Genomic DNA, 26,299 nt, shown 5'->3' with positions numbered 1-26,299 from the left:
TTATTTAAATAAACTTAAAGCATTATTTCATAAATCTTCCCAGAGGTTTCTTTTTGAGTTGTGTGGCTTAATTATGCTAAGTTACAATCAAACTTACTGGCTCAAATTTATTGTCAGGAAACTAGCAAGATGAACAGCACACATTTAAATTGCAGTTTGATCAGTAAGAAGCACAATTTACACATAACATTTACAGATTGCTTCTGCATAGTTTCAAAGTTTGTATAAAACAGAATAGACTCAGCTGGTTAGGGTTTGTATCAGTCTTCCACTCTCTTTTACTTCAGCATCTTTGCCATATACAGAAAATGCATTTCTTCTACTTTTGTGATTCTGTGTGCTAAGATGAAATAATATGGTGACAATGTTGACTCAGATTGAAGGCAACAACAACAAAAGATGATGGCAATGACTGATAGGTGGAAAAATTAACTAGTCAAATGCTGTCCTAATATAAATACATTATACTTGGTTATAAAATCATAAATTGCTCATGGGAGAAAAACTGATTTCTATAGAACAGTAGCTCTCAAACTTTGATATATATATAGCAGAATTACCTAAAGGGCTTGACAAAGGACAGATTATTGGGCTCCACCTCCGAGAGTTTCAAATTTAGTAAATCTGATATGGGGCTGGACAATCTCCATGTCTAAGAAGTCCCAGGTGATGCTGATGCTGCTGATCCAGGGACCACATTTTAGAAACCAAAATCCCTATGGTTTCACCAGTGCTTAAGGATAAATGCCTTGCTCTTAACAAGATAAGTTTAGTTTCTATTGTTACAGATTTTTTAAAGAAGAAAATGTATTAAATGAAAACTTTGGCAAATGTATGTTTATAATTATACCTAGCACAAGGTCCTGTAAAAAACTATGAAGAAGATTAATGCTCTTTTTCCATACATAAAAATGAACTGAAATTTTATTGGATTTGAAAGAATGCACTAGAGATTTCAAAAAGGTTTCCTATTTTCCCCATGAAATAAAGCCAAGTATCTTTGTATTTAGAAATTACATAGGGCTTATAATAAAAATTTACAATTATCTCACATCCTTTGTAAAATTAAGCTGGGTATAAATAATAAAACTAATAGAATCAGCTTTTACAAGTGGAATCTAATAATTAATTTAAAAGGAGCTCAAAAAAGATACCTTATTTCTGGAAATACTTAAATGGCACATAAAAAGAGAATGTGTGTGAGATGCTTACCCCCTTTGGTTCTGGAACAATCAAATGTGTGCACTTCTTATTGAGGTTCAGCTGGCAATCCCCCCCATAGAATGTAACCAAAGCCCACAGAGTGCTTCGGTCTTCAGATGACACCTGATAGAAAGTGAGAAATAGGGCTTTTATCGTACATTTTAATCTCTGCACGTTTACCTTTTTATTTTATTATTAAAATACATCGTGATATCCTAACTATTTTGCTTTATCTACTTTTCTGCTTTATTAAATGAAATTAACCTAACAGTATTCATGGGAAAAATAGATAAGCTTTTAGCTATTTACTTACTATAATGGAAACTACATTCCTATCAAGATAGTTTTACAAATATAAATCATTTTTTCTTTTGCCTTGTCACCAAATGATTAAAAATTACTTTTATTCATATTTCAAAGACTGAATGGAGGACTATTTCAGTCTATAATAAAAATGATGGGGAGGGGCAGAAAGAACCAGTACACCATTCCACCTTCCATTTGTGTAACTTCTGAAACTGTTTCAATACAATTGCAGTATCAAAACCACGTTTAAGGAACTCCTTAATCACTAATGGAAAACAAATAAATACTAATTATGAAATGGATAAAACAAAAAGATAAAAGTACAATGGTTTGTAAGTGCAGGGGAAAATGTAAATATTATTTAACACGAAGAAGGAAAAGACAAGCATAAAAGGAATAATTCTTATGCTTGCATAATGATGAAGTAAAGACTCAAGATATGATGGTTTATGTTTCAAAACAGGCTTTCACTATAATAAAAACAGCTACCATTTATTGCCTGCCTACTATGTGCCAGGAACTGTGCCAAGTGCTTTATTATATTCCTAATCCTTATAAACACCATGGGAAATAGCAACCATTATTTCCATCTTAAAGATAAAGACACAAACTCAGAAAAGGAAAGTAATTTTCTCAAGGTTAACTGGAAAAACTGGCTTTTTGAACCCAGGTCTGTCTAAACCCAGGTCTAACTCTAAACTTTATCTTTCCACTCTTCTATACTGCTTCTATAAGGGCAGTTACTACTAGCAAAGCCAAAAATCATGTCTAAAATTAAAATTTTAGTATCTGAAAGACAAAAGAAACATTTAAGAAAAATAAATGTTGATTGTTAATTATAAGATAATCATTTAACCAAGTGATTTTTTTTTCTGGATAAATTTATTATAAACTGAGAATTATGACTGTTGAAAAATCTTGGACTTTGCCAAGGTATTATTTAAAAAAAAAAAAAACAAACTCACTGACGTCCAGTCAACTGACTCACAGTTACCCCTCCTTGGGTTTTCGAGGCAGTATCATTATGGAAGTAGATTGCCCAATCTTCCTTCCGAGGAATGGCTGGTGGGTTTGAACTGCCAGCCTTCTGGTTAGCAGTCAGATGCCTTAGGCACTATGCCACCAGAGCTCCCTCCTTATTTTTAAAAGTATTGATAAATAGTTAATTTATTTTTTATTGCCATTATTCAGTTTGCCAAAAATCTGACATACATCTACTCTCATCCATCTTACAAACATTTCAAGAAAAGATTCTGCATTTAACACTATCCTATGAATACTAAGAGGATCATGTGAATTTTATAAAATCACCTCTAAAAATCATTATTTCCTATCTTTTTAATATAGTAAGTCAATGTCATATTTTAGGAGATTAGATCAAGTTGTTATTTTATCAGAAGCTTTGCAAAAAAAAAAAAATTATATCCTGTAGCATTTAGAGTTGAGATTTAATTATGATAATATAGGTTAATCTAACGAATCATTACATGATCTTTATTAAAAAAAGAAATTAAAAAACATAATCTAGATATGTCTTTATTACCAAGATTGGCCATATGTCAGTTAAGTATTATTTTTATTTTACTGCCTATAATAAATAGTCATATACCATGTTTGGCCTATGCCATAGGTGTAAGATTTCAACAGGGTGCAGTATGTTGCTGTGGAAAGAACACCATACAGGGAGGAAGGAAACCTGGGACGCAGTATAGTGCCTCCCATAACTAGCTTATGTGAACTTGGAAAATGCCATAAACCAGATTCTTCATCGAAGTGTGTTTGGATTAAATAACCTCTAAAAACCATACCATCTCATTGAATGAATCTCTAGCAGCATACTTAATCATTAGGAATGCTCTTTCCACACCAAAATGTTAACAATAGTTATCTAGGGTGATATGATTATGGGGACATTTTTATTTTCATTTTTATACTTTTCTGTATTTTCCAAATTTTCAAGATCATTAATTTTATAATTGGGGAAAAGTGCTTTTCTTTTTTTAAAGCAATTTTTCTAAAACACAAATCTTGTAATTTCTGCTAATAAAGCTTTGATATCTCCTCAGCACCTTAAGGCTAAAATCTAAAAAACTTCAAAATGGTGTTGAAGGCCCTTCCTGATCCGTCTGGCTCCTGACCACCTCCTTTTGTTTACTAGTACAACTTCCCCACATGCACCTGCATCTACAATGGTATTTCAATGACATTTCTCAAACATGTTATGCATTCTCTGTCTCCACGCAGTACTAAGTTCTCAACTCCCGCTCCTCTAAGATTCAGCTCAGGTACCATGTCCACTATACTCCCTTAACATGCTATATAAAATTCTAAACACTTATCATACTACAGAACTGTATACTTGTATTTCCCTCAACTGCACTGTAAGCAACTTGGAGCCAAGGAATATTATTTCTTCTCTGTTCCCCTTGTCAAATAGATGCTTTCCTTTATACCAATCAGCATGTCCTTACTTCTTCAGGTCTCACCACTGCTAATAAAACCCTCCTTAATTCTAGCACACATGGATTTCTCCTTGTTCAATATTATGAACTAATGCTACTTAATGAAGATGAAGGTCTTAAATAAGAATTGTGTGTTAAAACTTCTTTGATGTCGTTCATAGTTACCTAGTACAGTGCAAGGCACATGGGTAGGCAGTCAAGAAATATTTGTTCATTGAGATACAGAAATGGAAAGGACTTTTATTTCTCATCTACTATATTAAATTATGACCCTGGCCAGGCTCTCCATTATATTCTTGACCTATTCCCAGAAACCTACCCAGCACATTACAACAGAGGGCCTCAGCCTGCATCAATACCGGGTCAGAAGAAGGCAGATGGTCTCTGTGCTTTCCAACTTCTGCTGGCACAATCTCCCTTCCCTACCTCTCCCTGGGAGATCTCTGGAAGACTCCAACAAAGAGCTCCAGCTTGTATCAACACCCTGACAGGGGAAAAGACAGAAGGGTCACTAAGAACCACCAAGCAAACATTCCTTTTTCAAAGGTGGAGTCCTGCCTGTTCTATGCATGTATACGTGCATAGGTGTTCTAGTGTTCAAGAAAAGGTACAAATACTTCAGACAATCTCTCATCAGTGAAGAGAACAGAGCAATGATTAACCATCATTATCCGTCCCTCCTCTGTATTATTTCTATACCTTGTACCCATTTTTCTTTTTTACATACTATATTTCATTTGTTCACATGTCTGTCTCCCCTTCTAGACTGTAAGTTTATTAAGGGGAGAAACAGCATCTTTATTTGTATCCTTAATACCTAGTATTGCTCCTGACACAAAAGAAATAAGTATTCATCAAGTACTTATTTGTTGAACCAAGTCCCCTAGCTACACACTATACATATAGTGCAAATACATCTTAAAAATGAATGAACATTTGTTAGCAACCATAAAATATTACTGCCTCCCAATGTACTTTCCTTCAACTAAAATTTCCAGGATTCTTCATGTAAACTAATGTCAGGTAAGATCTTCCCCATCCATTACAAAACAATCTGAGTGTAAAAGCAGGGCTTTGTATTTTACCCTGTTAAATTACATATTGGGGGCTCTAATTCATCGTAAGTGATGAATTGTGACAATAAGTCATCCATAAAAATCATCAGATTCTGACTTTTTTACCCAATGAAATTGCTAAAATGATATAAAATACTATGAAAGGTCATGCTAAATTCATTTTCTTTTTGTCCACGATAGGCCCCAGCCACTGTCCTCATAATTTTAGCAGCTAGATAAAATTCTACCTTTCAACTGAAAACTGGTGAGCAGTATCTCCACTAAGTGTGTCACCGGCAGGGTCATTTCCCAGACCTCATAATCAAATGACACTATTCTACCTTCAAGAATCTAGACATGTAAGTTCTTTGGCCATAGATTCCTCAACTGTAATATTTATTTCTTGGGATCGTCAATCTCCCCTCACTCCCTGCTGAATATACTAGTGTGTCCTCTCAGCCCAGGACTCAAGATGTACTTAGACCCCTAAGTAGGGTCACTGAGTCTTGTGTCATTTTTCATCAGCCTTTTTTCCCTGGTTTACAGAATACAAGTGAGAGAATACACGGAACTATGTATACCTATCTGCTACAAATTCATGCTCTAAAATTTTACCTGGGGTGTTGCTTTTTCTGCAATAAAGATAAAAATAATTAAGTCTAACTTTATCCTTGGCTTCTAAAAATAAAACCCTACTTCTCCAACTGTCTCCACTTTCAAATTCCTTTTCTTTTCAAATCTCCTTAACTGTGCTACTCAAAAGGAGCTCTGGTGGCACAGTGCCTAAAGCATGTGCCTGCTAACCAGAAGGCTGGAGGTTCAAACCCACCAACCATTCCTCAGAAGGAAGACTGGTCAATCTACTTCCATAGAGAGATTGGCTCAGAAAGCCAAGGAGGGATTTGCTATGAGACTCTATGACTGGTTATCTGCTGTTACTTCCACTATTCTCTGCAGGAATTAGTAATTCTCAGCACCTTCATGCCACTGTATCTTCAAATCCCTACAAGAGGTTTTCATTTGGATAGGTGATCAACACCTCAAATTCAATGTGTTTCAAACAGTTCTAATTTCCAATTTGTACCTTCATTTGATGCACTGTGCTAAGTTAATCCAAATCTTCACCTCAAGTCTAAAGGACTGCAACTTTCCATTTTGGCAAAACTCTAATGTCTACTACATTGCCTGCACGTTACACTCAGTTTCACAACCAAGTTAACCTACAATAATCACAGTTGATTCTTATTTTATGTTTTTCTACTTTATTCTGTTTTCCAAGTGTTCTAATACAAACATTTACAACTAAAAATTAAATAAAGGAAGTACCCTGCTTACTTTATGAAGCTCAAACTCACTTATCTAAGGTTTCAAACTTTTCCATATTCTCTACCCAAGCTTTTGGTTCTACACCCAAATATATAAGGTTGGCTCTGCCATCAGTCTCCTAATAATAAGCCACGTGTGCCTTCTAGTTTTCTCCTTCAACTTTTCTCTATATGGAATGCCTTCCTTCCATATCCTGTTTTTACTCTTATTTCACCTATTCTTTTAAACCTAATTCAAATCTTACATTCTCTGTGAAATCTTCCTTAAACTTTCCAGTTCACATTGATGTTTTCCTTTTCTGAACTCATATATTAATACTGGTGCCACTAGGTTTAGCATATTATATAGTATTTATTATATATACTATAATCTTGTATAGGAGCTCTGGTAGCATAGTGGCTAAGGCACTTAACTGCCAACCAGAAGGCTGGCAGTTCAAACCCACCAGCCACTCCTAGGAAGGAAGATGGAGCAATCTACTTCCATAGTGATACTGCCTCGGAAACCCAAGGAGGGGTCGCTATAAGTCGAGTCTGACTTGACGGCACATAACAACCACCACAACATAATTTTGTATATATTAAATAATAATCTTTTGCAAATGGTTAATGCACTTGACTGCTAACCAAAGGGTTAGAACACCTCAGAAAGTCCTGGTGATCTACTTCTGAAAAATCAACCATTGAAAACTCTATGGAACACAGTTCTACTTTGACATACATGGTATCACTATGAGTTGAAACTGACTTGACAGCAACTGATATAACCTTTGTCAAATATAATCACTAGTTTTTTTCTCTCTAAGAATAAAAGTATTCTACCTAGTACTAAACTATACTTAGCATTTAATAATATCTGTATTACCTAATTTAAAACCCTCTAATTATCTTATACTCATATACTTTTTATTACTTTTTTCTCCAAGTCAAGTTTGCTAAACTCCATGTCACTACCACCTAGGTCCCTGAAATACATCCACAGTACTTCTCTGCACCCACCCCAACTCTCAATGGCCCATCTTTCCCTCTTGCTTTCTCATTCAATTTGAATGCTCTCTGGACAGTGGATTTCTGAATCTGAAACCCAGAAATCCAATTAATACGAAATATAGTTAAAAATAAAATTCACATTTTAGCCAAAGTATACTGTGTTTAGGCATAAGCAATAAAGTAATAAAATGTTTTCAATTTTAACATTTTTCTGATGTTTATAGTAAATTTGGAACATACAGAGAAGTATAAGGAAAACAATAAAAATTGCAAGTAACCATAGCACCCAGTGATCAAAAAAAGTTTATTTTAGCCAACTTTAAAGATCACCATCATCATGTAAATATACAGCTATAACAAATATGAAAAACATTGAAAAATACAAATACCAACAAAATTCCTGCTCCTAAGGGGGTGGGGGGAGATCAATTTTGCTTCTTTAAGTATCTCCATCAATTTTATGTAGCAATGGAAAAAAAAAAAGGATTTTATTGTTTTAAAGAACTTCCATAACTTGAGACAAAAAAAACATAGTAACCATAGTTAAACTTACTTATTTCTTGGACAAAGACAGCATCAAATTCAAATTCAGATTGGTAATATCATCTGTATCAAAAGCTGAGTCTGGCCAAAAATCTAAGTGTTAAAGTAAACATGATCTGGTTCTATAATCTTTTATTACAAAAGAGTAATAAAAAAAGCAAGACACTAATTAAAACCCTTTTCATGATATGTCCCCTCTCAAAGCTTTCAGAGAGGTGATAGAGGACTAAACAGTATCTCAAAATATCTTCTTGAGAATATCAAAATTACAAATTAGAGACCAGGCTTGTGTCAAATAAAATGGCAGCACTCTAAATTGTGGCTTTTCCTTTCAACAATCATTAATTTTAAACAAACTGTTCTATAAAATTTTAAAACAAGCTTAACAGTACTAACTTAATTTTTTAAAAATAGTTTTTATGGCTTTAGAGTTTTCTTTTTTAATAAAGGGTTCGGGAAAACAGAATATAATTAAAAAATTAAATAATCACTTCTCTCACTACCCAGAATTAACTACTGTTAACATTTTGGTCCCTCCTATATTTCCTCCTTTATTTGGTTGATGTAACACTGTAATACCTAGTTTATATCCTGCATTTTTTCCTCACTTAAAACATTTTCGATATCTTTAACTATCTTCATAAAATACAGTTCAAATGCAATAGGTCTCTTAACCTTTCTTCAATACAGGATAATCTGATCATTTCCAATTTGACTCTCTTATATAGTAATGCTGTGTTGAAAACACCTTTATGCATTAATATGAAGACTGTTATTCATCAATCTATCCTTATTTCTACTAAGTTGGGAGAGATTTTTAAACATAAGAGAACTGCAGGGAAAACAGAATGAATATTTTAAGGCTCTTGATAATGCTAAACTTTTCTAAAAAAACTGTTACGCTGATTTGCAATACTGCCAGCAGTAGACAGGAGTGTTTGTCTTAGATATCTCCACTAGCATTTGGTACAATGTTACAAATTTGATAAGCAAAAAATATTTTTCCCATTGCTATTATAACTCCAATTCTTTGATTATAAAAAATGTATCAAATATTTTATTATACTCATTTGGCATATATAGTTTCTCTTTGAGTTGTAAATTGACTTCTTTGACTTATCTGCTGAAGTTAACATTTTTTCCTACTGATCTCTACAAGATCTTTATCCACTAACAAAATTAATTCTTTGCCTACAGTTCTGACTCAATTTTCTTTGTCATCTTTTCATTTCATTTTTAATATTTTTATTATTCAAGCTCCAAATCTTTGTAATTCTTTAAATTAGAAAGAACATTTTTACCCATTAAAAACTTTAAACCTTAAAAATAAGCATTAACATTTACATAATCATTAAGTATGTCATAAGTTCATACTGAATATGCAGTCAGCTCCTTTAAAATTGGTTAACAAACAGGTCACAAATCCAATCATATAAAAACTCAGAAGTGTTATATGCAAATAATACAAAACTAATTACAACTGTGCTTACCTGAGAAAGGCAGGCAGTGACTCCAAAAAAAATCTGACATGACTCTGGAGAAAAACCATTTACTCTGTTTTATAGTTATTAAGATTACAATGAAATAAAATTAGTGCACCTGCACTTCACTAATAGACTATCTATTTGCTTATGCTAACACTACCCACTTCCCTCTAAGTTTCCTCCCTCCCTCCTTCCTTCCCTCCCACTCAATCTATTTAGAAAAAGAGACAGCTTTAAATTGACCACAGAACAGTACAGAGCAGACTGGACTAAAGAGAAGTGGATAGCACAGAGAGAACTCAGAGATTTTCTATAAAGTACATTTCAAAATCTAATCTCTCCACTTATCAGCAGTAAAATGGGCATGATGTAGTTACGGGGGAAAGTATGTGTCCTGTGATAGCTAGCTGAGTATATACACATATACACACATACACATATATAATAATCATTTTGAAAACACATGTAAAAAATGTTTTAGACTGAAACATTAACATGATTACTTCTGTTGATAAAGTAGAAAAAATATTTTATGAAAGAACTGAGGTTCTATATTTATTATTACCACTAACTTTGTAAACTTGGGCAAGACAACTCTGAGCTTCAGTTTTCTCTTTGTTAAAACAGGTCAGAATATGTAATTCCCAAAATCTTTCTCAATTCTAAAGCTCTGATTTTTACAATCCATTCAACATACTTACTGAAAGCTGACTATGTGCCACATACTGAGAACGTGGCTGTAAATAAGGTAGATATGCCTGTACTTTATCGAAACAAATACAGTAAGTTTTTGAAGTTTAGAATTCAATAGGTTATAGTATTACTTCTCTTTTCCAATAGGTGAAAAGCATATCTATTGAGATAGGTGAATTAAGAAAAATATGAGAGACTGGAAATTCTATCGCAATTCTCAAGTATCCTATATAGGTATACTGACAAATCTTAGAAACTTTTCAACATTCCCTGATTATAATAACTGAAGACTCAAACATGACTTAAACAGCCATTATCCCAAGATCAGTTTCAATCACCCTACTAAACAGACCATGGATTTTATACTTCTAAAGACTTGGGGAAACATCAGCAAAGGCAAATCTCAGCATATGTTGTCTTATCAGTCTTAGAGGTTCCCTTTTCTGTTTCCTTTAGGCTTCCTTAGGATAGGCAAGTAACAGCTCAAAGGAGATGACAAGTTCTGAAGGAATTCTTGTGTAAAGAGTTAATGATCCAGAACAGAAAGAACTAGCTTATCTTCAAAAATACCCATTCAACTTTTTTTTTATTTTTTAAATACCTGCTCTTATAAAACAAAAAAGTAACAACAAAATCAACAAATAAACAGCTCACCCAGCCCTTCTCCAACCCAAGAAAAAACCCCACAGTACTGGGAGCTGATTTCCTTCAACTCTTTATACTGCAGCTAAGAAATCTTAGAATTTTTTAGTTGGAGTTGCTAATGATCAGCACGTACTCGAAGAACTGGATTTAAAGGGATATTTTCTCTGTTAAATTGAAGTTTGTTATAAATATTTAATTACATTAAACTTCTTTCCATGCACATTACTTCCACAGGTAATAAGTGCATTCAAAGGAACTGACTTGTATAGCTGTAAAATAAAATGGGTGAAAGTGAGAATCTTGCTCATATCTAAAATGTTATCATCATGACTATATGGTACCAGGTATTTTAAAAAAATTATTTCCAAAATTGGGTTATGTTCTAGAATGACTCTCTAGAGAATGGAAATTAGTATTTTCATAGTCATCAGACCTAGAATACTAAGTAAATAGTAGGCCTGTAGAATGCCCCATTTCTAACACCTAGCACTGTCCTTGGGACAATTACACTCAAGAAATGCTGAATGAATGAACTCATGCATACAAGAAAGTTCCTTTAGGGCAGAAATTATGTCTTGTTCATCACTGTATTTTCAATATCCAGCTCACAGCAGGTGTTCAACCTATTGACTGAATTAATAAACTGTCTATCTAGTCTAATTAAAAGAATAACAATGCCTGCTATGAAACTAAACATTTTCCTCTGATGGTCTCGTCCCCTATCTACTCTTCAAATAATTAATCATTTGGTCTTGAATTTTTGAAATATACTATATAGCTAGACACAACAAACGTTATCTGTTTCAGATAAGAAAACTAAGGTCCAGAGAAGCAGATTGCCCAAGATTTTAAAGCAGAGTAGTAGTAGAGGAATGAGAATTTGTGTCTCAGTAGTACTAGCCTAGAGCTATTTCCATGTTAGCTGGCCCTCCCTTTTTCACAAGAGAAAGGACAGGCACCAGTTACATAAAATTCGACACAGGATAGAAAATAGAAGGGACACAGAGTGGAGACAATACAAATTGCCCTAAGTAATAACCTCTCTTTTTATTCAGTAAGTATCATTTGAATTGTACACCAGGAGTTACCCTTTCCTCCCTTCCCACCTGAAAAAGGATACGGCAGAAGAGCTCCACACTGAACGGATAAAATCACCCAAGAAGGCTGAAAAACAAAATATTAACTCGATCAAAAAATATTTTCAATTTACAATCAAAGTGATATTACTTTTAATACCATTGATCATAGAAATTAAAAGGCCTGTTAGAATCAATTATCAAACATCCAGATTACAATTGTAAGTGTACCCCGGCCAACAGAAGTATCACAAAGATTAGTCCAAAATAAAAATATAATTACAGAATTAAGCATCACTTGAATTTTTAAAAAAATTATTTCATATAGACATTTCAATTCCAGGTTTACACACTGGTAACTGCTTAAGCCTCTAGCCCAGCAGGGAAACTCTGTTTTACAACTAGAGGTATAGGGGCACTGCCACCTATCCCATCCCACACCACTCAATCCCTCCATCCATGGAATAGTCAGCCACTCTTAAGTTCCCTTCTTGAATACTGAATTCAACAGAGTCTAAATTCATGAGATTTTCTTTTCAGTGAAGCCAAATGGATATTAATTATTACCTTTTTAGGTAACTCACATTGTTGAAAAATTATTTTCCATTTTTATATTTAACTTTAAAAACTACTTATCATTTGCTTCACAAAATTACCATGTCAAAATACAGCTAATGCTCTATTTAGCCAGCTGATTTCCAGAAACATATATCTACATACACATCAGTCATCCATCAAATACACCCACTCCTCACTTATCAACATGGTTAGATTCTAAAGACCAGGTCGTTATGCAAACACCGGCATTCAAACACAAGAGGATGGTCTTACCAGATTACAAAATGGAGAATGACTACATCATTACACAACTGTTAAACTATATCATTACATAACTGCCAAACTATATTATTACACACCTGCCAAACCACTGACAACCATGGCCCAACTAAATTGACACATAATTTTAACCATCACAGCTAGCATTACTCTCGTCTTGCAGCATCAGTGCTTGTTACTGCAAGATGTACATCGTTAACGTGTGAAATAGTTGCATAGTAGATTTTTTACTACGGTCACAAATACTAAATGTCAGATTACAAGACAGCCAATAAGTGAGGAGTAGGTATATTTACTGAGAATTAATTCTATGCCCGAGATGGTGCAAGGTGCTGCGGATAGATATAGTAAACAAGACTAATAGTCTTTTCTCTCATGCAACTCATATCCAAAGTTAATGAACTTCAAATTAACTTGCTCACGTACACCTTAAAAGAATTTTAGAAAGCAAGTACCCTCATAATCATTTTTAGGTGATAATCTAAAAGTCTGTAGTGTAAGTTTAAATAAGCTTATTTGTTTCTAATAGAAGATAAGAATATTAAACAATTTATAAAATATAAAATATTAGCAGTACTTGGTAAAATTATTCACAGATGATTTGGTAATTTTTACCAACAGTTTTAAACTAACTTACTAAATAAAGTGCTCCACATTTGAAAGAAAGAACTTAATGTTTCTATCCATGTATTTATTCAACGTATCTTAACTTTTTTTCATAGTCCTTGAGAAACTGCAGTAAAATTTTAGAGAACTGGCCAGTAACTATATTGGCTTTGACTCTTCTGAATACATGTGGGCGAAGCTTTATCCTTAACTAGAACACACAGAAGACCCTCAGAGTTTAAAGTATCATGACTGGGCACACTGAGGAAGGCTTTCCTGAACCCAGCAGTTTCAATGATCCGTTTGGTGTCCAGGGAGATTTTGCCAGTCTACGGTAATCAGAGAATGCCTTTTCTTATATAAAGTGGGAGGAGAGCTGTTGTGACCACAGATATATTCTCAGGCAGTTTTAGGAAGGTTCACATAAGAAAATCAATCCCTTTACAGTGATCCACGCACCATGGGAAGTCTTCCCTCCAGAAGTTAGGAAGGTCTAATTGAGAACAGTTTAGATTGCAGGTGTAGCTATAATAAAGTCCAAACAGAGCAGAATCACCCTGAGGCCCTCCTTCAGATAATATAATACAAAGTTAAAAAGCAGGGTACACTAATGCAGACATGAAGAACAACAAAAGCACTGCAATAAAGAGCTATTTATTCCAAAGGCAAATAAAAATATATAAAAATAAATACAGTAATGGTACTGTAAGTCAGCATAATTGATGCTCCAAGGCTACTGAGAAAAATATTTCTATAAGAATTTATTTAAAAAATGTTGGTGCCTAAAGAAACAAGTTTTAAAATCTATCAAATTCAGATCTGTAAAATCCCTCATTTTCTACAAAAGATGGATAAAGTGTCATTGTGCCTTGTTTTGAAAATTTACAATCAAGGCAAAGGCCAAGGGCTACACCCCTAGTGAACAAGGCCTTACCCTTTAGTTAGCAGAAAGATACAAAATAAGACAGGTCTATTAAGTTCAGAATAAGTTCTATCTAACTATCATGAAATAAACACAAACTGTTATCAGCTCTGAAAAATTATACAGTCGTACTATGTAACACCATAGTCACTGGACAATACCGGTACTGCCACAAATTGAAAGCAGGGTGGGATGAAATATTTACAGACCAAATAATATGTCTGGGATTAGTTTTAAAATAATACAGGGAAGGGGGTCTGGAATATTAAGCTAGATAGACAAAATGCTGATAATTACTGAAGCTGGATAGTGGATATTTTTATACAGCTTTATTACACATTGACTTTTCCATGAACACAACTGCAGATATGTGTTGCTTAACGTCCACGATACATTCTGTGAAACAGGACGTATGTGATTTGGAGTTGTACAAAGACATATACAGGAGAGAAAAGCACACAGAGGGGTCACCAGTTGGGCCAGTACCCATGCCACAGTCACTGCACTAAGTGACTATGCAAAAACTTGGCTCCACCACTGCCAGTTCTGCATGGTTGCTGCCTCATCTCTAAGAGCTGTGCCCCGCCTCTGCAGGCTCTCACTGTCCAGCCAGCGGGTCAGACTGCCTTGTTGCCAGCTCCCTTTTCATTTCTTCCTCCCTGCTTTCTTCCCTGTTCCCCACAATGGGTTTTTAACTCTTCCAGTCCCACCTGCCCCTGCTCTGTCCCCCCCCACCACACACACACACACAACTAACTGCCTTTCCTACTCCTCCTCCCACCACCACTGAAGCCTGGACGTTAGGTGGCTGCCATCATGGAATGAGCCAGCCTCAGGTCAGGCATCACACAAAGGGTACCCGGGCCAAGTGGGGCAGCTTCCTTGGCAGGACATCCCACTCAGCAGCTCCAGTGGCATCTGTGCAGATGAGCACAGTGGGAAAGCCAGCCATGGATAGGCACCAGGACCTCTTCCCCATATCACCACAGAGAAGGGGTAGACTGAAGACCTAGAAAGCAAGTGAGAGATGGAGAGACAGATCGCATCTCTGTATTTAGCAAAGTACATCTGCTACATTCCATTCTCTGATCAGGATTTCCAAACTCTATAGACGTCTATGAGGTTGGACACTGCCTGAATGGACATTAAGTGATACACAACTGTACTGTGTGAAATGTAAGATTACTTTGTTTAGTTCTGAACTTCGCCAAGGAATGGTCACCATTCTGAAATGTCACCTCACAGCTGGCAACTCCACTTGTGGGATATGAGTACCAGCTTACATTTGCAGCAGTCATATACACAGTGATCCTATATATAGTAGCATCTGACTACTTCCCTATGTCCTCTAATGTAGTTGTGCTCAAGTATTTACATACTGAAACACATTCTCCAAAAAAAATACCCAAACTCACTGCTGTCGAGTTGGATCTGACTCACAGCGTCCCCTCCTTGAGTTTCCGAGGCAGTATCACTATGGAAGTAGATTATCCAATCTTCCTTCCGAGGAGTGGCTGGTGAGTCTGAACTGCCAGACTTCTGGTTAGGAGACAAATGCCTTAGGCACTACACCACCAGAGCTCCCTATTCATGGATAGGAAGACTGAATAATGCGAAAATGTCAATACTACCCAATGCAATCTACACATTCAATGCAATTCTGATCCAGATACCATCAACATTTTTTAAGGATATGGAAAAGCAAATTATTAATTTTACATGGAAAAGAAAAAGACCTCAGATAAGAAAAGCACCAATGAAGAAGAAAAACAAAGTGGAAGATCTCACACTCCTGGATCTCAAAACCTACTGTATACAGCCACAGTAGTTAAAACAGCATGGTAATGGCACAATGATAGACAGATAGACCAGTGGAACAAAATCAAAAACCCAGAAACAGACCCATCCATCCATGGATAGCTGATCTTTGACAAAGGACCAAAACCCATTATATGGGGGAGAGAGAGCCTTTTTAACAAATGGTGCTGGCAAAATAGGATATTCACTTGCAGAAAAATACACATACCCATACCTCACCCCATCCACAAAAACAAACTCAAGCTGGATCAAAGACTGAAATGTAAAACCCAAAACTATAAAGCTCATCAAAGATAAACAGGGGCAAATCTAGGGGCCCTAATTTACGGCATTAATAGAGTATCAAGCATAACTCAAAATACACAGGCAGTGAAGAGAAGCTAGATGACTGGGACCTTTTAAAAATTAAATTTCTATGTGCATCGAAAGACTTCTCCAAAAGGGTAAAAAAAAAAGGAACCTACAGACTGGGAAAAAGTATTTGGCTGACACATCTGGCAAGGGATTTATCTCCAAAATTTATAGAAAACTTCAACATCTCAACACCAAAAAGACAAACAATCCAATTCAAAGATGGGTAAGGGACATGAACAGATACTATTCTAAAGATGGTATCGGTGGCCAACAAACACATGAGGAAATGCTCATGATAATTAGCCGTTAAAAACCCACTGCTATCAAGTCGATTCCAACTCATAGTGACTCCCTTTGGCTTTCCAAGGTAGTAAATTTTTACGGAAATAGACTGTCCAGTCTTCCTTCCGTGAAGTGGCTGGTGGGTTTGAACCACCAACCTTCTGGGTAATAGTCAAATGCCTTAGGCACTGCACCACCAGAGCTCCTTTATTAGCCATTACAGAGATGCAAATCAAAACAACGAGATATTATCTCACCCCAGCAACAATAGCAAAGTTCAACAAGACAGAAAATAAAAATGGTGGCCAGGATGGGGAGAGATTAAACTCTGATATACTGCTGGTGGGACTGCAAAATGGTATAACCACTGTGGAAAATGTTATGGTGTTTCATTGAAAAACTGAAAATAAAAATAACACTTGATCAGCAATTCCATTACTAGGAATATATCCTGAAGAGGTGAGAAACAGGACACAAACAGACAGATGCACACCCATCTTCATTACAGCACAATTCACTATAGCAAAGAAATAGAAACAACCTACATAGATGCCCATCAACAGATGAATGGATAACCAAATTATGGTACATTCACACAGTGGAATACTATACTACATTAAAGAACAATGAAGAATATGCAAATCATCTCACAACGTGGATGAATTTGGAGGACATCATGCTGAGTGAAATAAGTCAACTGCAGAGGAACAATTATTGTATAAGCTCATTAGTGTAAAAAGTCAAGGAAGGGAAAGGGAACTCACTTTGTAGGTTACCGGGGATGGGGGGGGGGGGTATGATAAGAGTCTGTGACCAGCAGAATGATACTGGGGAAAGGAAGGACACTGAAACATACACATAAGATAAAGACAACAGAGGCAAATACTAGTATATGCACAATACCGCATTACCACTAACACCAGGCGATGGATAAATACACAGACAACAGAGAAGATCAGGTGGGGGTCGGCGATCAGGACTGTACCCTAGACAGACTTCGCTGAAGATAATCTTACATAGATACTAGTGATAAAAAATTAGATAATCTTACATAGATACTAGTGATACAAAATTAGCCACACGCATTACAGAAGCAACAGAAGCCAGAGTTGGGGTAACCTCTCAGAGACAACCAAACACCTTGACAGAGAGAATCACTGGGCTTGCAACCTGAGATCATAGTACTGGGGGACATCAATCTCAATTGGCACCATATAGTACATAAAAATCTTGTTCCACAACTTACTATGGAAAGGAAAGAGACCTCGGATAAGAGTAGTGACTGGGGTCTTCAAAGATTTCGAGCGGCCGTCTAAGACGCAACTATTGGTCACCTTTCATCTGAAGCAAAGAGGAGTGAAGAAAATCAAAAGTCACTTGGAAACAATTAGTCCAAGAATATGATGGACCTTGAGACCAGAAGAACTATAAGGTGCCCAGCTACCAATGCCAGTCGCTCAGGAAAGGATCAAAACTGGACACCCTAGATAGAGTGGGAGGAAAAATGTAAAGCAAAATTTAAAAACACAAAAATGACCAGTATTACTGGTCAGAGAGTGTCTGGTGGAACCCCCAAGACTATGGCCCTGGAACACCTTCTGGGCCTAGGACTGGATTCACTCCCAAGGATTGGGTCTCATCCCAACAGAAAGACTTACATGCAGAACACCCACCCCAGGGCAATATACCCACCTATTCTAGGGATATACACCTCTTAGAGCAATTGGCCATGGGGTACCAGAGAGGCACATGGAAGGAAAGCTGAACAGACAGGAGTGCATACTTAAGAAAGGCAGTGGGGGGGGGGTGGTCTCAGGGACTAGAGGGGAGGAGAATGCATTATGCTCGGTGATGGTAATCAGGGCGTGAAATCAAAAGTATGTGTACTGTTGAATGCAAAACAAATTTTGCTCTGTAAATTTGTACCTAAAGCACAATTAAGAAAAAAAAAATTACATCATTACCTAACTGCCAAATTATATCATTTCATAATTGCTTAACCTCCAGAATCATGGCCCAGTCAAGTCCAAACATAACCTTAACCATCAGTCAGTGATACTCTTGCCTTGCACCAGACATACACCATCAATGTGTAAAATAGACAGCTTTTTCATTATAGTTGTAAACATAAAATGGATAATGAAATAGTCTGTAAGTGAGAAGTAGATGTATATATAAGGATTTTTGGTGGTGTAGTGGTTAAGGCATTTGGTTGCTAATCAAAAAGGTTGATGGTTTAAACTCACCAGCTGCTCCACAGTAGTAACATAGGGCAATCTACTTCTGTTAAGATTTACAGCCTTAGAAACCCAATGGGGGTCAGAATGAATCAGAATCAATTCCATGGCAGTGAGTTTGGTTTGGGTTTTGGAAGCGTATGATGTTGTTGTTGTTATGCGCCACAGAGTCAGACCAGACTCATAGCGACCCCTCCTTGGATTTCCAAGGTGGTATCACTACAGAAGTAGATTGTCCAACCTTCCTTCTAAGGAGTGGCTGGTGGCTTTGAACCACCAGCCTTCTGGTTAGTAGTCAAATGCCTTAGCTACCAGAGCTCCTTTGGAGGTATATACATATGCAAAAACCAAACTAAATCCATTGCTATCAAGTCAATTCCGACTCACAAAGACCCTAAGTACAATGTACAACTGCCCAATTGGGTTTCCAAGGGTATAAGCTTTACAGAACCAGACTCCCACATATTTCTTCCATGGAGCAGCTGCTGGGTTCAAACTGCTAACTTTTTGGTTAGCAGCTGAAAGCTTAACCACTGCTCCTTGTATATGTATATGTACACACACATATATGTGTGTGTATATACTGTGGTGATTATATTTGTGTGTCAGCTTGGCTGGGCCTGGGTGAGTGGCTGGGCAGCTGGAGGTAGTTATTCCCCGCGATGAGACTGGCAATCAACTCCATGGTGGGATCTACAAGCAGCTGAGTAAGTAGCTGCCTTTGGGATGTGGTCTTCTTCCTGCATATAAGAAGAACCCTTGGGGATGGTCTCTAGCTTATGGTATGCTTGGACCCTGCATACACCTATGTCATTGTTCAGCATCCTGCCAAACTCTGCCAACCTTGGGATTTACAACGGACTTAAGTTAATGGCCTGCCGTGTGGTTTGGTAACATCAGGACTGTGCCTTTTTACTTGTCAACCTTCGGCTTCTCAGCCTCAGCAGCCAGCACCTGTCTTGAGTGAAGAAATGCCTCTAGCTCCAGTGGGCCAGGAGCTGGACCCCAAGGTTGAGGGGCTTTCACCCAGCTCCTAGAGCCTGGCACTTTGAACTTGGACTTAAAGCCTCCAAATTGTAAGAATAAATTCCTGTTTGTTAACGCCATCCTATTTAGGGTATATATTCTTGTCAGAACGGCACTAGGTAACCAGAACATATACACACATATATGTGAATGTGTGTGTATACGCACACACAGGTATGAGTTGCTTACCATTTGTTTGGACAATGTCAGGCTGCATATATCTCCCTGGCCCCATAAGGTTTTTCTTTAAAAGGGTAAGCAGTTCTCCTTTTGTTTATTCTTTTGTAAGTAGGTTTCTTGTTTATAAACCCTTATGGTTTTAAAGACCTCAAACCCAGACAACTGCAGCACTGGACCACGGGCTGGATACAGGCAGGGGAAGCAGAGGACATGGCTCTCAGTGTAGGTGCTCGGGCTTTATCCGGTAGGCAGGTGCTGCTCCTGCTGCTCAGGCAAGTGGAGCTGTAAGTGAAGTGGGACACATTCTACTCTCACCCTGCTCCTCTCCCACCAGCAGTTCCTCTAGTCTGTGCAGTAACAAAGATGACCAGAAATTGGTTTTAATATGGTGTTTGCACAACATCCAAATCATATAATGTCCTATTTCACAGAATATATTGTGGACATTAAGTAATGCATACTCACATAAAACTCACTTCTGTCGAGTTGGACCCGACTCATAGCGACCCCTCCTTGGGTTTCTGAGGCAGTATCACTTCAGAAGCAGAGTGCCCAACCTTCCTTCTGAGAACTGGCTGGTGGGTTTGAACCACCAGCTGTCTGGTTAGTGGTCAAACGCCTTAGGCACTACATCACCAGAGCTCCTTATACTCATATATATACTTGAAATTATCTGATAAATTATCTTAGATATGAATTTCATTTCTGCACAATAAGAACAGAGTACTTATTACAAAAATGTGGTTTGGAGTCACATGGGTATAAGAATCACTGCTATAGGTGGTTCAGCAACAATGACCTAAAAAACCAAACCAATTGCCATAGAGTCAATTCCAACTCATAGTGACCCTATAGGATAGGGCAGAACTGGACCATAGGGTTTCCAAAGCTGTAAATCTTTACAGAAGCAGACTGCCCTTTCTCCTGAGGAGTGCCATTTGGTTAATGCTTTAACCTCAGTGCCACCAGAGCACCTAACAATGGCCTAAAACTAAAAAAAAAAAAAAAAAAAAGAAAGAAAAAAACCTCACTGCCTTGGAATTGATTTGACTCATAGCAACCCCTCCATGGGTTTCCGAGGCACATAGTGCCTAAGGCATTTGACTGCTACCCAGAAGATTCAAACCTACCAGCCACTCCTCAGAAGGAAACCAAACCAAACTCACTACTGTGGAGTCGGATCCAACTCATAGCGACCCCTCCTTGTCTTTCTGAGGCAGTATCACTATAGAAGTAGATTGCCCAATCTTCCTTCCAAGGAGTGGCTGGTGGGTTTGACTGCCAGCCTTCTGGTTAGCAGTCAAGTGACTTAGGCACTATGCTACCAGAGCTCCTTACCTACCTCTTCTGATGCGTTTCCTTGGCTTAGAGAGCTTATAAAACCAAAACACCAAACCCAGTGCCATCAAGTGGATTCCAACTCATAGCATCCCTACAGGACAGAGCAGAACTGGCCCATGGGGTTTCTAAGGCTGTAAATCTTTATGCAAGCAGCCTGAATCATTTTCCTCCGGTGGAGAGGCTGGTGGGTTCAAACTGCTAAACTTTTTTTGTTTTTGTTAGCAGTTGAATACTGTGACCACTAAGCCGCCAGAACTCCTCAAAGAGCTTACAGGCAGGGATAAAGTGGGATCATTTCTATAGCAGGTGAATAGGGTGATCTAAAATTTCTTAAAATATACAAAAACCTTGCAACATTGTGATCTAATTTACAGGGTCTCAAGTGAGTGTAGGTGACTTAAGATGTTAAAAAAGCTTCATTTATCTTGCAACTTTTCACATAAAGCAGCAAAGACAATGAGAAGAGTTACAAAAAAATTTCAGTGCATTTGCTTTCAAGATCCATGATGAAAATATATGAAATAAATTAGAATTATTTACTCCTGACCTTTACAACAGGTAAATCAAAGACTTCCCGAGCTTCTCCAACCTCTGGATTGTCCCCATCTTCTGAAATGATGTGTGAAGCTAGTGCATTGTAGGAGACTTCCTTAGCTTTCCCAGCTTTTAGAAGCTGAATAACCTAAAGAAATAAACCAAAGAAATTAAAATAGAAAACAGTATGTTTCATTCTTAATTCATATAAATAATTATTGTGAACAATGGGAATTTTTAATTAAAACACACCACATTCTCATAAAGCTTTAATATACTTTCACTCTGAATAATATGCCAATGAAACATTTGGGGACAATAAAAAGTAATGGTGGTTTCTCACAACCATGTACTAGATATTTTCTCTGTTCTTGAGGCAAATGAACTATGAACTCAAAAACTCACTGCCATTGAGTTGATTCTGACTCATAGTGCCTCCCTTTGGGTATCTGAGGTGGTAAATCTTTACAAAAGTAGATTGCCTAGTCTTCCTTCTGCAGAGTGGCTGGTGGGCTTGAACCACCAATCTTCTGGTTAGCAGTCAAATGCCTTAGGCACTGCACCACCAGACTAAAACATAGCATGGTGAAGGCTAAAACTGAGTATGTACATGATGCTACCAGATCTCAAAGTTAAAGGCTTGGAAATGGGTAGTACTACAATTACGGAGTTTCTAGAAGAGAAACATATAAGCAAAATTCTTATAAATTTATAGGAGTTAGCCAGGCAAAAACAGATATAATGGAGGAAAGAGCAGTATTCAAGGCACTGTGCAAGTAATCAGTAACCAGATAATAAATGATTCTTCTTATAAGCTACATCAAAAAAGAGCTCGTATTTGAGGTATAAGGAGGAACACCACTCAAGGATTTTAAGCAAATTTTAGTTATAGAAAAGTTACTGTCAGTAGTAAGAAGAATGGATTGTGCTGGCTGCATGACTGAAGACAGGAGACCAGTTAGAAAGCGACTGGAATAATTCAGATGAAAGAGTCAAGTAACTGAATGTCATTAGGGATAGCAAGATGGAGAAAGATGTGTGAGAATAAGGGTAATTAAAAGGGACGGAAGTGCAGGAGAATTGAGAATGAAATGCTGGGGGGTATATTAGGAGTATATTAGGGTGGGAAAAGCAAGAAGATACTTTCAGTTGCAGGCAGTCCATGTTCTTTGGGTACTATGTGTAAAACCTAGAAAAAGACAGGCAGTTATATCTAAAAAGACTTAGAGCTCATCTGATGAGGACTCCTCAGTGTGTGTGTGTGTGTGCGTGTGTGCATTTGTATTTATATAGCAGCTAAAGCAATGAAAGTGAATGAGACCTCCTAGAGTATAGAGTGGAGAGTAATCTGGAGACTAAGCACTGGCAATAAAGAATATTATAAGGATAGGCATATGTAAGAAAGAGCAGAATCAGAGGAGAGTAGTGTAAATGAAAACATCAGAGAAGCTAAGTAGTGTAAGAATTTAAAGTGTGCACCAAGTAACTTGCTTTATTGATCATCAATAGATAAGAACTATAAAACCAAAACAAAAAAACAAATTCATTGCCTTAGAGTTGATTCTATGTCATGGTAACCCCATATGTCAGAATAAAATTGCTCCACAGGGTTTTCAATTCTGTGACCTTTAGGAAGCATAATGCTAGGACTTTTTCCAAGGTATCTCGGGGTGGGTTCAAACTGCCAACCTTTGGGTTGGTAGTCAAGTGCTTAATAAATGAAAAAGCAATGGCCACTAGCTATGAACCACCACAACTTTCTTGCCTCAACCTTCAAGCACATATCCATTCCGCTTGTCTTACTGAAAATGGCACTCCTCCTTTAATCTAAACTCCAATCTGTGTTTTTGATCCTATTTCTTTTTATGAGTCTTGAGAGATTTTCAACAACTGTAGGTTTCCTCCACCTATAAATACTGAGTAACGAAGGCTTCCACATCCTTATACATACATGCCTGTGCAAGTACATATGGGTCCTATCTCTCCCAGGTCTCCTTTGGCTTCCTTTTAATGACAAATTTGTTGAAACAACAGTCTCACTGTTCTATCTTCACTCCCTCACTTCCTATTATTTACTCTTCAATAGTCTTACTTTTCTATCTTCACTCCCTCACTTCCTATCATTTACTCTTCAACCCACTGCAATCCAGCCTCTTTGACCAACACTCTTCTGAAAATACTCAAGTTTTCACTGTCTTTGAGGATGCCAAAACCAACAGCTTCTTTCCAATCTTCACAATACTGACCCTCTTTCTTACTCAATTTCATCTCTCGTCCCTTGTCTCTGTGCCAGGCAAACTATGCTGCCTGAAGTGTATCATCCTAAATATTTTAATGCCTGTTCCTTGGTTTGGTTTGGTTCCTTAGCATATACAGTACACGTGAAGAAAGGATCTACCACCCTCTTAACTTCTACTTAGCTCAAGACCAAACTAAAATAATACCTAGTAACATTTCAGTGATGCCTTCTCCTATGAACCATAGGGAAGAATTTGTTCTCTGATGGCACCCACTACCCTATACTATGTGAGGGCAGTGATAGTTCAGTGGAAGAATTCCCAACCTCCATGCAGGAGACTCGGTTCCATTCTACCCAAATGCATCTCATGTGCAGCCACCATCCATCTGTTAGTGGAGGTGTGCATGTTGCTATGATGTTGAAACAGGTTTCAGTGGAGTTTCCAGACCAAGATAAACTAGGAAGAAACCTCTGGTAATATACTTTCAAAAAATCAGCCAATGAAAACCCTATGGATCACAAGAGTCCTGCGCATAACTTGGGGGCTGTCTCTATGGCAGCTATCTACAACCTTACAGTTATGTTCAATGCTTCCTCTCCCCACCAGTGAGGTCCTCAAAGACAGGTAGCATGTCCTGTTCATCTTTATATTACACCAAATACTTAGTCCAATGCTGGACCCACACTTAATTTTCAACACGTTAACTTTCTGAATCCATATTTATAAGATTCAGAGAATCGGATGTTCTGGCTCGAAGGTTTTTAGAAAATATAGTGTTTCAGATCAAAGCATTTTGCCAAGGACAATTTTTAAGCATTTGATTTGATTCATAGTAGAGCAAATATGGTCCCAACTCAGCTTGTTCCAGGTTTAAAGTAGTATTTGGTTCAAGTCCCTTGTAAGAGCTAAAGCCCCACAGAGTAAAGGAGAGAGGACTGGAAGAATAGAAACAATGGTGGATAGTGGGAGAGTGGGAAATGTTCAAAATTAGAAAAAGCTCCCATTATTGCAGGCATTCATTTTGACCATTCTGGGTTCAGCATCTGTTTAAATTCAAAGCCGAAAGTTTCTTTCTCCAAATTTAAAATGAGAAAAGGGTCTGTCTTGGGGGTTACCCAAGAGAATTTAATTACCAAGATACCAATGTACAAGGTTCTAGAAGGCAAGATCAATCAGTCTTACACAACTCCTTTTATACAATCCAAGTTCATTTGTTAAGTATTAGTCCCCACCTCTAGAGGCCTAAATTCTGATCTGCCTGGATGCCTCTCCTCCAAATTTAGCATTATTGATGTGATACTCCAGGCAATATAATTCTAATATTAAACTTTAATAGAGGAAATACTTAGAAGATTAACAAAAAGAGGACAGTCAACTAAGATTAATTCCCACCTGGAATAACAACATTTTGATGATTACACAGATGTGTTACTCTGGGAAAACCCACAAAATTTTTTGACAGGAGCCAAAACGACAATAAAATAAAATAAAATGTTTAATACCATGGTGTTACTAAGGCATTTTCCACATTTATTCCACATTAAATCACCAATTAAGAAAATAAAGGACTACCAACCCAACCCCTATCCCCCTGACCAAATACTGATGGTGAAGTAAGTGCTTTTCAAATCCGCATAAATTACCAAAACCAAGCGGGCGGAGACGTCCAAAATCATTTGGCTATCCAAACTAAGAGCATAGCTAACTTTTCCTACTTAGCTGCTTGGAAACCTGATCACTAACAGAGCTATCGGTCAAGGTTCCCGGCTACTATCCCCATCATCTCGTCGACCCTCAGACCAACTATTCTGGGAGCCAAGACACCCGGAGCGGAGAAGGCTTAAAGGATGCCGTCTCTGTCCGACTCCAGCTCCTAAAATGTCCGAAAAGCAGGGAGTTAGGCAAAGGCGGCGGTTGCACCAGCCGGGGCTTACCTGCCAATCAGCAGGACTCCGGGTCCCGCCACCCGGCCGAAGGCATGGTAGCAATCGGCCCTCACAGCGCTAGGCCCGGGCTCCCGACTCGCGCGGGCGACCCGCGCGGGGGCGCCCGGCTAGCAAAGCGGTGGCGGCGGCAGAAGCGGGGCCGTGGCGCAGAAGCCCCTTCCTGTCCCCGTTCTCACACGCGACGCCGGCGCCAC

General features: G+C 37.6%; 1 protein-coding gene across 1 annotated transcript in view; it reads right to left on the bottom strand.

The window, feature by feature from the left end:
* Positions 1–26,299, bottom strand: part of PAXIP1 (PAX interacting protein 1) — a 101,716-nt gene that overhangs the window by 75,062 nt on the left and 355 nt on the right. Inside the window, exons 2-5 of the mRNA XM_007952096.2 lie at positions 21,933–22,067; positions 11,827–11,870; positions 9,375–9,438; positions 1,213–1,326 (exon numbers count right to left, since the gene is read on the bottom strand). Of these exons, the coding sequence (XP_007950287.2) occupies positions 1,213–1,326; positions 9,375–9,438; positions 11,827–11,870; positions 21,933–22,067 (357 nt within the window). The remainder of the gene's footprint in view (positions 1–1,212; positions 1,327–9,374; positions 9,439–11,826; positions 11,871–21,932; positions 22,068–26,299) is intronic.

Source organism: Orycteropus afer, unplaced genomic scaffold (assembly GCF_000298275.1).
Source record: "Orycteropus afer afer isolate SDZICR_OR568_19922 unplaced genomic scaffold, OryAfe1.0 scaffold00324, whole genome shotgun sequence".
In the NCBI taxonomy this organism is placed as follows: domain Eukaryota; kingdom Metazoa; phylum Chordata; class Mammalia; order Tubulidentata; family Orycteropodidae; genus Orycteropus; species Orycteropus afer.
The sequence above is the reverse complement of the archived record's forward strand: the minus strand, read 5'-3'. Positions and strand labels throughout refer to the sequence as shown.